Source organism: Marmota monax, unplaced genomic scaffold (genome assembly GCF_021218885.2).
Source record: "Marmota monax isolate L192 unplaced genomic scaffold, Marmota_monax_Labrador192_F-V1.1 WCK01_AAM20220418_F8-fsc00398, whole genome shotgun sequence".
NCBI classification, from domain to species: Eukaryota; Metazoa; Chordata; class Mammalia; order Rodentia; family Sciuridae; genus Marmota; species Marmota monax.
This window is the reverse complement of record NW_026695073.1, coordinates 55,610-71,331: the sequence shown is the minus strand read 5'-3', so window position 1 is coordinate 71,331 and position 15,722 is coordinate 55,610. Positions and strand designations below refer to the sequence as shown.

The 15,722-nt window shown below is 40.7% G+C and overlaps 1 protein-coding gene across 2 annotated transcripts in view; it reads right to left on the bottom strand.

Annotated features, from left to right (window-relative positions):
* The window catches only part of Rasgef1b (RasGEF domain family member 1B), a 560,746-nt gene extending 545,226 nt beyond the window's left edge, over nt 1-15,520 (bottom strand). For both annotated transcript variants that reach the window (XM_058573842.1, XM_058573843.1), the window contains exon 1: nt 15,381-15,520. In XM_058573842.1, coding sequence (XP_058429825.1) covers nt 15,381-15,449 — 69 coding nt within the window. In that variant the 5' untranslated portion in view covers nt 15,450-15,520. The remainder of the gene's footprint in view (nt 1-15,380) is intronic.
* Nucleotides 15,521-15,722: the final 202 nt, after the last annotated feature.

Genomic DNA, 15,722 nt, shown 5'->3' with positions numbered 1-15,722 from the left:
GGTTCATAGTTCAGACATTTAGTCCATAGATGGCTGAGTCCATTGCTCTGGGCCTAAAGTGAGGCAGTGTGTCATGGTGGAAGGGTGGGGCAGAGGGAAGCTGCTTAGGACATGATAGCCAGGAAGCAGAGACAGGGAAAGAAGGAGGAGACACAGGGAAGATGAACCCTTCCAAGGCATGTCCCCAGTGGCCCACCTCCTCCAGCCATGCCCACCTGCCTACAGTTACCACCCACCCAGTCCATTCAAACTAGGATGGGCTGATGAGGTCACAGCTCATAATCTAATCATTTTACCTCAAATGGTCCTGCATTAACACAAGAGCTTTCAGGAGACACTTCATATCCAAACCAGGAAAAAGAAATCAAACCAATCTTCTATTACCGTTGGCTGGTACTCTGGTTATGGGAAATCTATTTGATTTTCATGTAGGCCAAGGACAAAGTACACAGTAGATGCTTTCTTTTGGACCTTTCCTTTTCCTGTCACACATCTACTCAATATCTACCCTCAAAACAATTAATACAGAAGGATATAAATGAAAATCAAGTCCAATTAAGAAGTGGAAAATAAGAGAAAAAATAAGAAGAAAAGTAACATTTAATATTAATTATGTACCAGTCATAATGCTTAACATTATACCTATTTTTTCTCATTGAATTCTTAAAGTAACTACTGTTCCCATTTTACAGATGAAGACACAGTAACTTAGGGATGTTAAGTAACTTACCTATGGCCACACAAACAAGCAGCAGCAAATGACAGGGTAGAGATTTGAACTTAAACTCTAAAAGATAACCATTCAAGGAAATCTTAGATAGTGAAATTGGGAAGTGCCACACCTTTACTTTGGAGATGCCTGAGTCATCATGGAGATGACTAATGTGCATGCATCTCAGTTATCTCCTTAAATTGGTGAGGGCACCATAGCTAACACCTAGGTTGCCCTAGAAAGAGTGGGAGAACTTGGGAACGAAAGACAGAGTTGAGGTCCCAGCTCTATCACTATCTGGGAGTGGTTATCTCAGGATATATGCTTTTCCTCTCTGAACCTCAGCTTCTAAATCCATGAAATGGGAATGATTAATGTTTCAAAAGCTATAAGAGGATTTGTCCAAAGTGCTTCAAAATCTATAAAGCACAGTTCCATAAAATCTGTTGATTATTCTCTTCCACTGTTGATACTCTCAGCCATTAGCATGACAGCAGACCCTATAACAAACTCCTGGACAGTCACCTCAACCTGCTGCACCTTGGGAATGATTTGTATAGAGAGAAAAATATAACTATTCTCCCGGGTACTCTTCACACAGTGACATAAGAAAATCAAAGGAAGAGATGGGAATACCTACGATGACAAGTGGGATTTACATGAATATTGAAGGTCAAAAAAGATTTGTGAATAATTTTGGAAATAAATCATCAAAGCCCCTCCCACTTGTTATCGTATTCATCTGCAAGGCCAGAAATAAGGAAGCCCTTTAATAATGATGTCTCTTCTATAGGCAATAACAATATTTTATGGCATTTAGGCATAACCTGCATTGTATTTGAGGTATACCTTCAAACTGTATTGGAGAGAGTTTATTGTACTACTTTATGATTTTCAAAGTATCTTATTACAATAATTTCAATCAGTGACACTTTTGTAGTGCTATCTTCTTTGCTTATTGTGTATATGTAAGATATACAACCTGATATTTTGATATGCATAGTGAAATTGTTACTGTGTTCAAGCAAGTTAGCATAGCCATCATCTCACATAGTTACTTGTGTGTGTGTGTGTGTGTGTGTGTGACAAGAGCATCTAAAATCTATTCTCTTGGAAAAATCTCAAAAACAATACACCAAAATATTAACCATAGTCTTTATATCGTACATTAGATCCCTAGACTTGTTCATCCTACAAATCTGCAACTTTGCATTCTTTGACCTTCATCTCTTCATTTTCTATTGACCTCAGCAACCCCTGGTAACCATTATCCTATTAAAAAGTAAGACATACACATAAAAGGTGGTAAAATATTTTAATCATCTGCAAGACTAGTTAGCTAATTTTAGATCCAAACTATTTTCCTATAAATAATATTTCTTAATTCCCTGCTCCCTGGTTTGGTGTATGTGTGTGCCTGTGTGTGTTTGCCTACAAATAGGATAAAATAATTCCCTACAGTTTTTCTATATATGGTGCTTTGGTGAATTCTAGATGACTATTATTAGTGTTTATTGTCCATCAACTTTGCTAAGTGAGAGCATATTTCTTAGTCACTATAACCCACAACAATTCCAAATCAAAGATGCAAATCCCAGGTAAGACAAGAAAAGTTCCTGCATTTATCTAGGAAGTAATCACACATAAGGGAAGCCTGTGCAATGTGCAGAGAGAAGGAGCTGCATTAACTAGGAACCCCAGAGGGTCCGCCCAGCTGCTTGGACATACAAACCTGGCACTGAGAAGTAGACTCTTAAAAATCACAGTAGGCATCAGGAGCACTCACCCAGCCATCTGACTCACCCGCAGCATCTGGGCATGAGAAAATTGTATTTCCAAAATCCCTCTTCCCTGCCCCCATCCTACCCAGTCACACATACAAACAATCTGGACAGTCCATAAGGTAGTGGATAATTTTAGGGGTTTCCCCAGGGCCTGGCTGGAAATGTTCCAATCATTTCTTTCTGGCCTGTGAAATCAGATGCACTATTTCTTTATACATGAGAAAAAAAATGAAATCAGTTTCTATTTGCAGAGTGAGATGGAAAAAATGAAAGTCACACACAGCCATGTTGCAGATTGTTTGAAAGGAACTCCCTAAGCTAGAAGAGGAAAAAGGCAAAAGGGAAACTCAAAAGGAAAAGAGGGTCAATTTATTTAGCCCTGAGAAGTACCGCATGTGCTTGGCTTCACATATACAAACACACTAAGGTTTGGGAGCAAAGCTCATAAATAAAATCAGCAAGATTTCTGGAGTTGTTTTAATTACTGGTCATGAATTGGTGTAACCATCATGGCCATTCCAGGAGTAAACCAAATGTACATTAGTCTTTTTGTGTCTGTCTGTGGGCAGCTCTGTGTATGCCTGGCTTCTCCCACACCCCCCTACTCTCTCCTAACACATAACACATATCTTAGCACCGAAGAAACTTGACTAAAATGAACATCAAAAATAAGCTCATTGGGGACAAAAATAACTTGGAGGGTTTAGGTTTCACCTGAGCCTCTGGGAAACTCTGATTCAAGAATGGACTAGGAAAGAAGGAAGTTGACAGAATGACATGATCTCAATTTTGTGGGATAAAATGGACTTAAAAAATAAGTCACCTTCTCACACCCAGGTTTTGCAAGACACATTGCCCGACTCCCATCCTCAGGACATCAGATTCTTCTTTTAGTGTCCATGGTTGTCCACTGGGGGAAATTATGTCATGTGAACCCCTAAACCAGGCCAGGCACCCTGGACCGTGCTGGCAGCAAGTTGCCTGTGTGCATCCATCGTCCCTGCCACAACTGCTCAATGCTCCCTTGCGCTGAGTTCTGCTCTCTGAAAGGGCCCCTCAGCAGGCATGCGTGATCATCAGTGTCCAGCTCTTTTTTCTGGTTCATGGTAGCTAGGCTCAGGAGACAGAGGGAAAAGGAAGGAGTTCAAATCACACACTCATTTTATTTTTCTGCAATCTACCATCAAACCTTCAGGCCCTCCATCTGGGTATGGCCCACCCAGTAGCCCCTCCCCACAATTTGCCTTCTGTCACTAACATCTCCCCTCTCCCGAATTGACAGAATTTTATTCATAAACCTAGTTGAGTTCTCACAAAGTGCCTTAATCCCTATGTAAGTCTCTGGATACAAACAGATGCAAGGGGTTTTCACACTGAGGACATAGGCAAATCTCAGCTCTGACCCAGTGAGGTGGACTCCCATTACATACATGAACTATACAAACCTGGGAAATGTTTTTTCACCATCAGGTAACCCATTACTCCTGCTAACTAACCCTGAGGGTTGTTCTCATTCCCTGAATAGGGATTGCCTAGAGGATTTGAGTGTGTTATCATTCCTTGTAATATTAGCATTCAGATATATAAAAAAAAAAAGTGTTAAAGTGCTTTGAACTCTTAGTGGAAAAGTTCACTAAAGTTCCACTAACAGGTTGGCATTAAACTTTGAACAAGGAATGAAACAAATTTATGGTCCAATCATATTTCTTTTTTATCCATCTGTTTTTTGTTGTTTTTTTTTTGTTATTGGTGGTGGATTTTTTTTTTCCATGCTGGGGATTAAATCCATCTGATTTTTTTAAATGCTGTTTCCTTTCTCCATACTCTCCCCACCCCCACTTCAAATAGTCTGCACAATTCTAGATGATTATTAATACTGAATTTTTAAAAATAAAACCATGAGATGTTAAAGGACTAGCTTAGTAAGCAAATTATTATTGCCACTATGAACAACCACATTGCCACGACAGTGAGCTATGTACACTACTTCATTGCCTCATAAGATAGGATCTATTACAACATCTACTTTGTACAGAGGAAATTAAAGCTCAGAGATGTCTGTGACTAATACAGGTTGACAAAGCTAAATAGAATGACTCTTAGGGGCGAGGTAAACACATATGAACCTCTCATATACCTGCATAGTGAAGGTAATGGTGAGAACCCACTTCTAAAAGGAGGATGGGCCACTGAGGTTGTCAGTCTTCCCCTTCCTTCCATGGACTCCTGGAGGCTGGCTAACCTTACCCTGCTTTGTGACCTCCATATGGCTCTACCAGGCAGGATGCACTGGGTAGGGTACAATATATAGACACCATGAGAAATTTTTTTTAAATGAAGGATTTTCTCTAGAAAACTTTAGACTCTGCCCAAGACAAAAATTCAAACTCCAAAGACCAATGGGAACCCATTCAAGCCTGCAGCCTTCTTAAGAAATCTAAATTCTTGTCAGATTAATTTCCTGCCAGGGCCCTTCATAATCATATTCCAAATAACATCATCCTGGAAAAGAAATTTCCATATAATGAAACCATAGAACTTTAAGGTTGCCTGAAATTCAGGCTGTCAGCAGAGTTTCTGAGGACATCAAGACACATAAAAAGATAAGAGTCTTATTTAGTAACGTTAGCATTGGATTCAGAAGCCCGGAGTTCTACCTTAAATTCTGACTGCTCCATCTTTCCCTCTTTACCATTCGTTGTACCACCCCTGACAGGTCATTTGCCAGCAGGATCCTACCAGCCCAGGATGTCCATGTACGCCTGAGGTTTCTGTTCTCTTTATCATGGTAATGGTAATGGCAATTCACATTTTTTTTTTTGCATAATGCTTGACATTTTATAAAAGACTTTCACATTTATTACCACATTAGTGCTTCATATCATTTCTGCAAGTGAAGCAAATTGAATATTGATACCTTCATGTTAGAGCTATGGAAATTGACACTAGATATGGACAGGAGATTTCCTCCAATATCATACAGCCAGTGAGGAGATGAGTCAAGGTTGGAATACAGATCTTAGGACTCCTGCTGGAAATCTCTGCAATTCATAATACTGCCACTCAGTTGTCAGTCCCATGTGTCTCTCTGTGGGCACTCTTACTAGACTTCCAGTCAAGTCCAAATGATCTCCATCAAAGTAAATCCCCATGCTTCCAGACAACCAACAGTGTTTCCAGGGAAGTGGGGAAGTAGGACATCATTATCCCCTCTTTCCTGCTGGAAATATGATCATGAAACCCACTGGCTAAGTGTTCTTTGGAGTAAAGTACTATTTTTTTTTTTTTGTACTGTGGATTTAACCACTGAGCCACATCTCCAGCTCCCTTTTAATTTTTTTTTTTTTTTGAGACAGAGTCTAAGTTGCTGAGGGTCTCCTAAGTTGCTAAAGCTAGCCTCAAACTTGTGATCCTCCTGCTTCAGCTTCCAGAGTTGCTGGGATTACAGGCTTGTGCATTCCTGCCCATCTTAGAGTAAATTACTTTTGAAGTAATCTGAGCTGACTTTGGACTAGAATTCTTCACCAACAACATGGAAGATTGGTCTGATAAATAAAATCTTGACTTATGGCACAGATTTTCATCACTTGACCTATATTGAGGACACGTGTTTACAAACCAACTGAAAAAGAAAAAAAATACTTTGTATTTAATTCTATTGCAATCTACGGTTGAATTTAACTTAAGTGGCATTTGTAATTGGCACATTTTTCAAGTATTTCTCTGCCAAGTTGCAAGTAAAAGTACATTATCATCATCTGTACAATTGCAGCCTAAGTTAGCTGCACTATACAACCCATAGATCACAATATACATTTGGGGGTGAGGGGTGAGCAAGTCACTAAAATATGTGGCTGTCATGCATGCTTCCATGAAAAAAAATATATCCAGAAATAAACTAGTACCCAGTTTATTCCATATGCTGCTAAAACAGCATATGGAATGTTTTCAAAATTAATAAACATTGACTGAGCATCTATATTTTGCTTAGCACTGTGATAGATTCAGAGTGTAAGAAATGTTCTAAAATAGTCAAAGAAGAGGGGTAACTCAGGCTGTGGGAATCAAGGTGCAACTTTATTATTATTACTATTATACATATTATTTGTCAATTACTATATGCAAGACACCATGATAAGTAGTTTATTTGAATTATTTTCGATCATCACAATAACTCAATAAAACTGAGGTACACAAAAGTAACTTATTTAATTAAGTTCACGGGTTTAGTCAGCTTTTTTTGCTGCAGTGACCAAGACCTGACAAGAACAATTTTAAGGAGGAAAAGTTTATTTGGGGGCTTCTGGCTTCAGAGGTCTCAGACTATAGATAACCAGCTTCATTCCTCCACCCATGTGAGGCAAAACATTATGATGGAAGGGTGTGGCAGAGAGAAACGGCTGGGAACATGGCAGGAGAAAGCAGATTGAGAAGTCCACTCAACCAGACAAAATATAAACCCAAGGGCAGGCCCCAGGGACCCACCTCCTCCAGCGACACCCTACCCCCCTTAGGTTACCACCCAGTTAATCCCTACCAGGGATTAATGTACTGATTAAGTTAAGGTTTCCATAACCCAATCATTTCACCTCCAAACTTTCTTGCATTGTCTCACACATGAGCTTTTGGGGGATACCTAAAACTTAAACCATAATAGTCACATTGCTAAGAAGTAAGGGACCAGAATTAAAAGCCACATATGTGATTCCCCAGTCTGTATGCTCTGCTGTATTTTGGAAAGGCTTCATGAGGGGCTACCTCTTTGTAATGACTCTGAAGGTTAGGCAGGATTCAATTAGGAAGAATGGAAAGAATGGGAACAGGTCATATTTAAAGAATGACAAATAGTATAAGCAAGGGCACAAGAGCCAAAATTTATATTTGATATGTAAGGATCCATGAAAAAAATTGCAGAAAGTATAATTGGTGGGCTCAGTGGAAGAGTCTTTGTCTAGCATGCACTGGGTTCAAACCTTAAAACCACCAAAATAAAAAGGAAATATAATTGCTATGCTAGAAAAAATACCTTAGAAATCATCTAAGAGAATTTAGAGACTTAAGCCTTTGTAAACAGAAAGTCATGTGGCCCCTTATGAATGAAAGTGAGGATAAAAAGACAGTGAAGTGTTCTAGCAGAATACTTAGGAGGAGTGGAGGGAATGGACACCTAAGAGAAGTAAAGCAACTTGTGGTTGTGAAATCTTCTATAGATTGTACTGCTCTTTGGTTGTAGAAGATACTCCAAAAAATATTGTTAGATCAGTGGAAGAAGAAGAAGAAGGAGGAGGAGGAGGAGGAAGAGGAGGGAGGAGGGGGGAGGAGGGGGGGAGGAGGAGGAGGAGGAGGAGGAGAATTAAATCCAAGAAAGAATCTGCAGGAGTAACTGACAGATTGACCATAGAAGAAAAAGAAGAGAGAAATAAAGCAGGTGGCTCTTTTGGCTGGCCATGGGGTTGGACAGAAAATATGAGTTTCAAGTAGGTGCAAGTGCAATGATAAGGCCTCCATTTGGGATTGAAAATGTAGAGGTGTGAAAGGAACAGTTGATAAATTATTGATATTTGGAGAAACAGGATTAGAATACATTTAAGACTCTCTTAAAGTAGAAATCACAGTCCTTACTCATCACAAATTCAGATAAACAAGAAGTTGTCATTTTACTATGCACCTCAAAAGACAACCCTATATAGGTAGAACTTTCCTGGTGTATTGTATTTTATCAAAGATGTACAAAGTTTAAAAAATTGTAATATACAAGAACACCATTATAAGCTGAAAGGAACTAAGCAAAAGGACATGCATCAAAGAGTCAAGCTCCTATCCCTGCTCCCTATGACATACTGCCAGCACTGGCCATTTGTCAGATATGAAACACTAGCCTTTCCTTATCAAAATACAAAAAAGAAAAACCATGTAACATTTCTCAGCAAGAAGCCATTAGACCAATATAATCATAATGGTACCAAATGTTCTATAAATAAATGTGCATTTAGGACCACATGTAGAGTTTAAAAGCAGCTAACACAAAAGGTAAGTAGAGTTGCCTCCATGTATTCAATGGCTCAGATATGGTAGAGCAGTCCAATTGGCCCCCAAACAAAAACTATTGATTTACAGACAAACCCAGGAGCCATTAGCTTAAAATTCAAATGACCCTCATAGAAAGCCCAGATGTGGCAAAAGGAGCAATTATTCTCAAAGTAAACTTCTCTCCTATATGATCCTTCACCAACACCCAGTCACAGAAACTACAGCCACAGTTGCCCAAGGCATTTGCTTTCAAAACAGCCTGACCACATGTTTCACTTTCTAGATGCTTAAAGCCCCAAAGAATGAGGGATAAGGCTGTACCAGATTTCATTTTCACTTTCTCTCTCTCTCCCCCCCCTCCCTCCCCCCTCTCTCTCCCTCCCCCCTCTCTCTCCCTCCCCTCCCTCTCTTTCTCTCCTCTCTCCCTCCCTCTCCTCCCTCTCTCTCTTTCTCTCTGTCTTGAATTCTCCATGGTGCTGGAGATCAAACCCAGGGCCTCAGACATGCCAGGCAAACACTTGACCACTGAGCCACATCCCCAGCCGACAAGATTCTTTTAACAGTCAAAGGAGCTTGATTATTCATTGTAAAAATAATAAATAAATAAATAAATAAATATCTCTAACAGGCAAATTAGAGATAAAGAGCCAGAGCAGGGAAACTGCTTGAAGGTACAACTTTCTGAAAGAGAGAAGGAATAGAGTCAACCAAAACATGAAACTGGAGAGATTCATCAGATGTAGCCCTGGGAATTCATCCAAGCAGGGGGCACATCTGAAATTAGTGCATGCTAAGAGAGAAATAAATGGAAATTCAGGCACATCATTTAAAACAATAACAAAAAAAAAATCATGTCATAAAATATGCTCAGGCAACATGCCAAAACTTTTACACAAATGCTCTCCAATTTAAAGCAAGATATCTGTCAAATGTTGTTTGGTAAGTTAGTTGTTCAAAATCCTCCCAGAGGGAATAATATTTTTCATGGTGACTAGCTTCCCAAGACCACAGACTATCTTAATGTATAGTGTAATAATGCATAAATATAGTGCTGGGATAATGGGGCAATATAAATTGCTTTGCAAAAATAGAATCTTATTATCCTATATAGCAGTGCTTTTCAAATTGTGGGTTACAACCCATGAAATCAATTTAGTGGGTCTTTACCAGTTTATTTTTTAATGGAATGGAAGAAGTGAAATGGAAAGGAAAGAAAAGAATTGCAAAGATCAAAGTACATCCCACATTATTAGGAAAAGTATTATTCTTGTAACTTAATTTCAGTGTTACTGGTATAAGTAACTAAGCACATACAGGATTGCAATGCAAAATATATTTCTGTGGGTCACAGTCAAAACAGTTTGAGTCTCTCAGCAAGGCTTCCTTGGGGTGTCCAGGACAAAGACAGCATTTAATAAAACCTGTTGAATACATGAATGATTGAATGAGTTGGTGAACACATGAAGAATGAGTAAATAGGATGCTAGGAATGCACCTCTCAGCCACAGCCCTGATACTTGTAACAGCAAGTTTGCTCACTCCAGCATTTTTATATTAGTGAGGCAGGGGGAACAGGTAGTTGGCCAAGCTGCAATTCACTGGTGCCCCCTTGGCCTGAGGCAAGGTTTCTGGCAAGGTAGATAGAAGTTTTAAAGAGGAAAAGACATGGACAAGGATTCCACAGGTGAGTAGGAAGTGGGTTTAGGGGAGAAGAGGGACAAGGTCAGATAGAATTGCCTGGTGCTTTAAACAAAAATACAGGGCCCAGTTAATTCTGGATTTCGGGTGTACAACAAACCACTTAAAGGCAAAGAAAATTTTGAAATTTCAGGTTAGAAGATCAATTTGACCCATCACATTTATGAAAGTGTCCATGTGTCAAATACTATACTAGGTAGTGTGGAAGGAAAAATGGTTCCTAATATTGAAGAAATCACAGACATGGCACCAGTCTCAAAAATCAACATGTACTGCACACTATTGTAAGTACTCTTTAGTCATCAATTCATTTAACACTTATCAACTTGTATTAAGCACTACTACCCCTATTGAAGCATAAAGAAATTCAAAGAGAAAGTTGATCAAGGTCTCATACATACACACACACACACAGACACACACACACACACACACACACACGATATTCAATGGGTCTGTTGTGAAGGGTGGGACATTGCCAAGGGAGTAGATCTGGAGAAGAGATTTGGGCTGAATCTCAAAGCCAAATGAAATAGGTGAATATTAGGAGAATACCCCAGGCAGCAGAAGAGCTTGGAGGTGCCAACATATGATCAGGAAATGAGAGAAAATTCAAGTTGCTGGAACAGTGAGAATATATTAAGAGGAAGGAAAGAGTGGGTAAGAAAACTAGGCAGGGACCATACTGTGAAGGAGGTGCACATACCCTGCTGAATCTGTACTAAACTAATCTGTACTAAACAACTGGGGTAAGTAAATGGGCACTGTGTTGAGTTGGACTATTAGAAGGATGATTTGGGTAATCGCACAAAAGATGGAGTAGATGAGACCAACATCAGAAACGAGGAAACAAGGTAAGTTCGTGCAGATGGCTGCCAAAGCCCTGCAGTGAAGAGTCTGGCATTTACTTTTCAGATTAGACCCTAGCAGTCACTAGGTGACTCTCATCTAGTAGGTGAGTGACACTGGACAATTCATGTAATCACTGTGAGCCTTGGCTTCCTCATTTATAAAACATGAATGACAATATTACTTACCTGATAGCACTATAGGGCAATAAAACAGGACAACACACAGGAAATGCTCTATAAATGGAAGCTATCTCTAACAGGCAGTAACATTTGAACTTGAATCTTCCCTCAACAACATCTTCAAGTACAATCAGCATTTGATTGAATATCTTGGGGAGCAAGGTCACCATGCCATCGCAGGGTAACATGAGACAGTGAGAGAATGGGGGTTTATCTTTCCTTCTTCAAAAAAGAAGATATCTAGGGATGAAGGTAGACAACAAAGGACAAAACAAAACAAACTCCAATATACAAAGTAACCATAGTTGGAGGAGGTGGGTGAGCTGTGAGATCAAACAAGCTTGGGTTTGCATCCTTGCTTAGCACACATTACTAGAGTGACTTTAAGCAAATTACTTAAACTCCATAAAGCTTAATTTCCTCCTCTGTGACACATAGCTGCCAACACCTGTATCACAAGATTAGTGGGAGGATAGCTAAAATGATATATATTTTGCACTAGGAACAATGCCTGGCCCAAAGTAGATGACAACTGATAGTTATTATGTATAGATTAAAATAAAGCTATACTTGAGTTAGGAAATAATACTGTGGAAGGAAAAATGGTTTCTAATATTGAAGAGATCACAGACATGAGTTAGGAAGTAATACTGATGAAGACAGAAACAGAATGTGGAAATATGTAGAGTATACATGAGATTTAACAACTCTAGAGACCACATCCATGAATAGTTGCATGAATCCAAATATCCCTAACCCACCCCTCACTCCACCTCCCCCCATGCCCTGGACCTATTTTTTTTTTTTTTTTTTTGAGATAGGGTCTCCCTAATTTGCTGAGGCTGGCCTAACACTTGGCCTAACACCTGCCGCAGCCTCCCAAGTAGTTGGGATTATAGGTAAATATCCCTTTTTTATAGAGCCATATGTGTTCATCCAATGGATATGACTCCTTAAAGATACCCCACCATGTTAGATGATGAAGAATGACAGGGATTTAAAATGCAGGTTTGTGGAGTAGGATAAAAGGTTCTAGAAGAGGAAAAAGCAATAGCCTCTAAATGTATTATTCTCCAGTCACTTCCTGTTCTGGAGCTCAGACCCCATCACTAAGACATGATGCAAAACAAGACAGGTTGGAGGTTCATAGTCATTAGAGTTCCGAAGAGAAAGAATGGATGCCAGGACCAGACATCCATCCCTGCAAGCATACAGGGATGTGCTAGATCTGAAAACACCTTCTTGTACACTTCCTACCTTTCTAGACATCAGAATACAGAGCAAGTCCATTCTTTCTGTAGGTTCTCTGTCTTAGTATAGTGCAAACATTATTCCAAAAATCCAGGCCAGTGTTCCAAGTGCTACCATAACCCTGGAGCAAACTTACTCTCCTTTGCTTTGTTCTGGAAATTTTTAAGTTGTTTTAAGACTTAGTTTGCAAATTTACATTGTTTACTAAGAAGTAAAACAAAAGGTAACAAAAAGACTATTAAGACATTGTGTGTTTCCAGTGCACACCTTCTGAGCTTGGCCTCTGAAGACAATACAAGTAGGTGGGTATTGGAGCTGTTTTAGTGATGTTTTTGTCCATGTATTCACCATAACCAGGCATCTCTCCTCCCTCCTCCCTTGTAAGACAACTCCAAACATACAAGAGGTCCTCAATTTAGGCATAGTCACCTCCATGAAAACCTAATGGCCTGTGTGGGTGCAACTATATTCTTGGCCACATTCTAACCAAAGGCTATTCACTATGAAAACACCCACCTCTTTTCCTGATCTCTCTGAAACTAAAGGCAACCTCCACCATTAAAATTGGTGCATTTGGTAGAAATAAAAAGCTGCCTAAATTTTTCTCAATGTCCTAGCACTCTCACTTTAAGGAAATAAATACTCAGAAAGGTTTAAGAATATCTTTCTCACACATTTCTCTCCATCCCAGATGTAGGGAGCTGGGTGACAGTCTCTGCAAAAATGATCAAGAGTGTGCTGGGACTCCTGCCTAGCAGCAAGCATCCTCAAAGCATTTGCCTGACTCAGTTCCTCATCTCTTTGGGCAAAGGCAAGAAAGGAATGATCACATAACTTCTCCAGTAACACTGATTAAACATGAATAGCTGAATTGAGTATTTTCGGTCAATTTAGCCAATGCTGAATCAACCTTTTGTAAAAAGACAGAATTGATGCTACAAGTAGCTCCTGCCCCTAGATAGGTGGAAAATAACATATGAGGAGCTACCCAAGGACTGAGGGAATTCCCTTCACCTCGAACTCTTCAAGGACAAAATACTCACTTTTTAAAAATTGTCTAAACATGTCTTTGGATAGTTTTTGAGGCCACCTCTTCCCTGGGATAATTGGGAACCAATCATTCTAAAAAATCAAGGTTGGGCATCTATTGGCTACAGAATAAAACAGGTAGGAATATACAATCAAAAGGCAGTGCACACAACAAAATCACTTGTCATGGGTTTTGGTAATTTAAGAAAAAAAAGTCCAAGTACAACTGAAGAGAAATTCAGTGAGAAAAGCAAGTTTGTAAGAGGGTCTCAGCTCTCCAGAATGACCCCTAAATGGTGCCTAACACTTTCTTTTAAAAAGAACTTGAGCAGTAAATGGGCTTCTCCTGTTACATGCCAAAGGAGGTGCTAATTTTCACAGCACGTGTGGGAAACTTCACTTTTCTGTGTTCTTCATTATGTTTTAGACTTCAGGCTACCAACTGCACAGGCATTTGGGCCTGGTATTTCTCTCTCCACTCTTGCTTTCTTAGCTATTCCTCATCATTTACATTGTGGTTTCCCTGCTTAAAAACCATTTTGTCACATTGCAGAGATTACGGGTTGGACAATTTGAGCTCCCAAATCAAATGAAACTTTCCATATGATCTCAGAAGGTAAGAACACCTGCAGTTGCCAAAGGTGAGAAGAGACCCAGGGGCAGCCAGAGATTAATTTCTGCAACAACAGTGATGTTTTAAGAACCCCATTGGACTGACTCAACTTCTTGACATCTCTTTAAGAGTTTACACTCCTCATATATCAATTACCTTTGAAAAGATGATAAAAGGGTTTTAAATCAAAGACCAACACTCAAAAAACTTTTGGAATCTAAAAAAGGTGCCTTGCTGAAGGACAAACTCCTGCATCCCAAGTTCTGTTTCTTCCTGGCCAGTGAGGAACTGCTGACAGGGAGGGTAGAGGAGGCTGTACAATAGCTGGGAGGCTGGCAGGGAAAGTTATGAGGCCCCTCGCCTAAGAATGTAGTGCACACAGAGACTGCAGCACTGGTTAACCTGGCCAGAGACACAGCCCCTGGTCCAGGCCTACTTATCACACAGTAAGGGAGGATAAGACAGAGAACACTGTTCTGATTGTAGAGGTCAGGGGTTACAGCATGAAGCTCTCCCTATATGGATCTCATATGAAATGACTGATGCCACCATTCCCTCTACCCCCAGAAGGACCAACGAGCACAACAGCTCCTTGCAGAGATGCTTACAGAAGCATCCTTGCCACCACAAGCAGGTGTGAGCAATTAAATGTACCTGCCTTCAGAATTGCGATGAGTTCACCTGATTCTGCAGATCCTATTTTAACCCTCCTTGCTCCCAGTGCATCTCACTCACAGAAGAAATGAGTAAACTTACATGGAGTTTGCTTTGCGCTCTGGAGGTTGGGGGAGGGGAGTGATTGGTGGTAGAAACCTTTTGACTGAAAGATATTTTCAGTAATATTTTTTTTTCAGACTAAAAGCTATAAACAAAGTAGATAGCAAAGAGAGACTGCAGGAGACTGGTCATTTTTTAGATATTTCTGGCATTACAGATAAAGAGCAACTCGCAAAACTCATCCAGATTGACAGTAAACGTGTTCACCTGTCAACTTAGGGAAGAAAAAAAAAAAAAAAAAAAAAAGATGCACAGAGGGGCAGGAAGGCAGGAATTTGGGCTCCAGGGCTTCTGGTCTCCTTCACGCCATCATCTCCCTGCCCCGCCCCAGAAGTCTATGTGGAAATCAGGCAAGTGAGATTGTACACTTGTCAACTCATGGGGTCCCCAGGGTCCGGTCAGGGGTCGCTCACCACCGCAGATGGCCGTCCAGAGGAGACACACCCTCCACCTACCTCAAACATGGGAGAGGCGCCCTTGTTCAGCAGTGTGCAGCCCAGGAGCTCGGCGAGAAACTTTGCCATATACAAGCAGTGAGGCAGGGTCTCTCTCTCCCAACGCGCTGGTTCTGTCCTTTGGCTGCGCCAGAGCCGGAGTGGCGAGGTCTTGCCTGAAGCTCCAGGGCCAGCAGGGGCGGTGGCTCGGGGGCTGCCAGGTGACCGCGGGCGGCTGGGGTCCAGGCGCGCGGAGCGCGGAGGTTGCGCCCGCTGCCAGCCCCCGGCAGTCTAGGGGCACCAGGTGCGCGCGGCCGGGTCCGTGGCCACAGCCTCCGCGCAGCCGGAGCCCGGTCGCCGCGC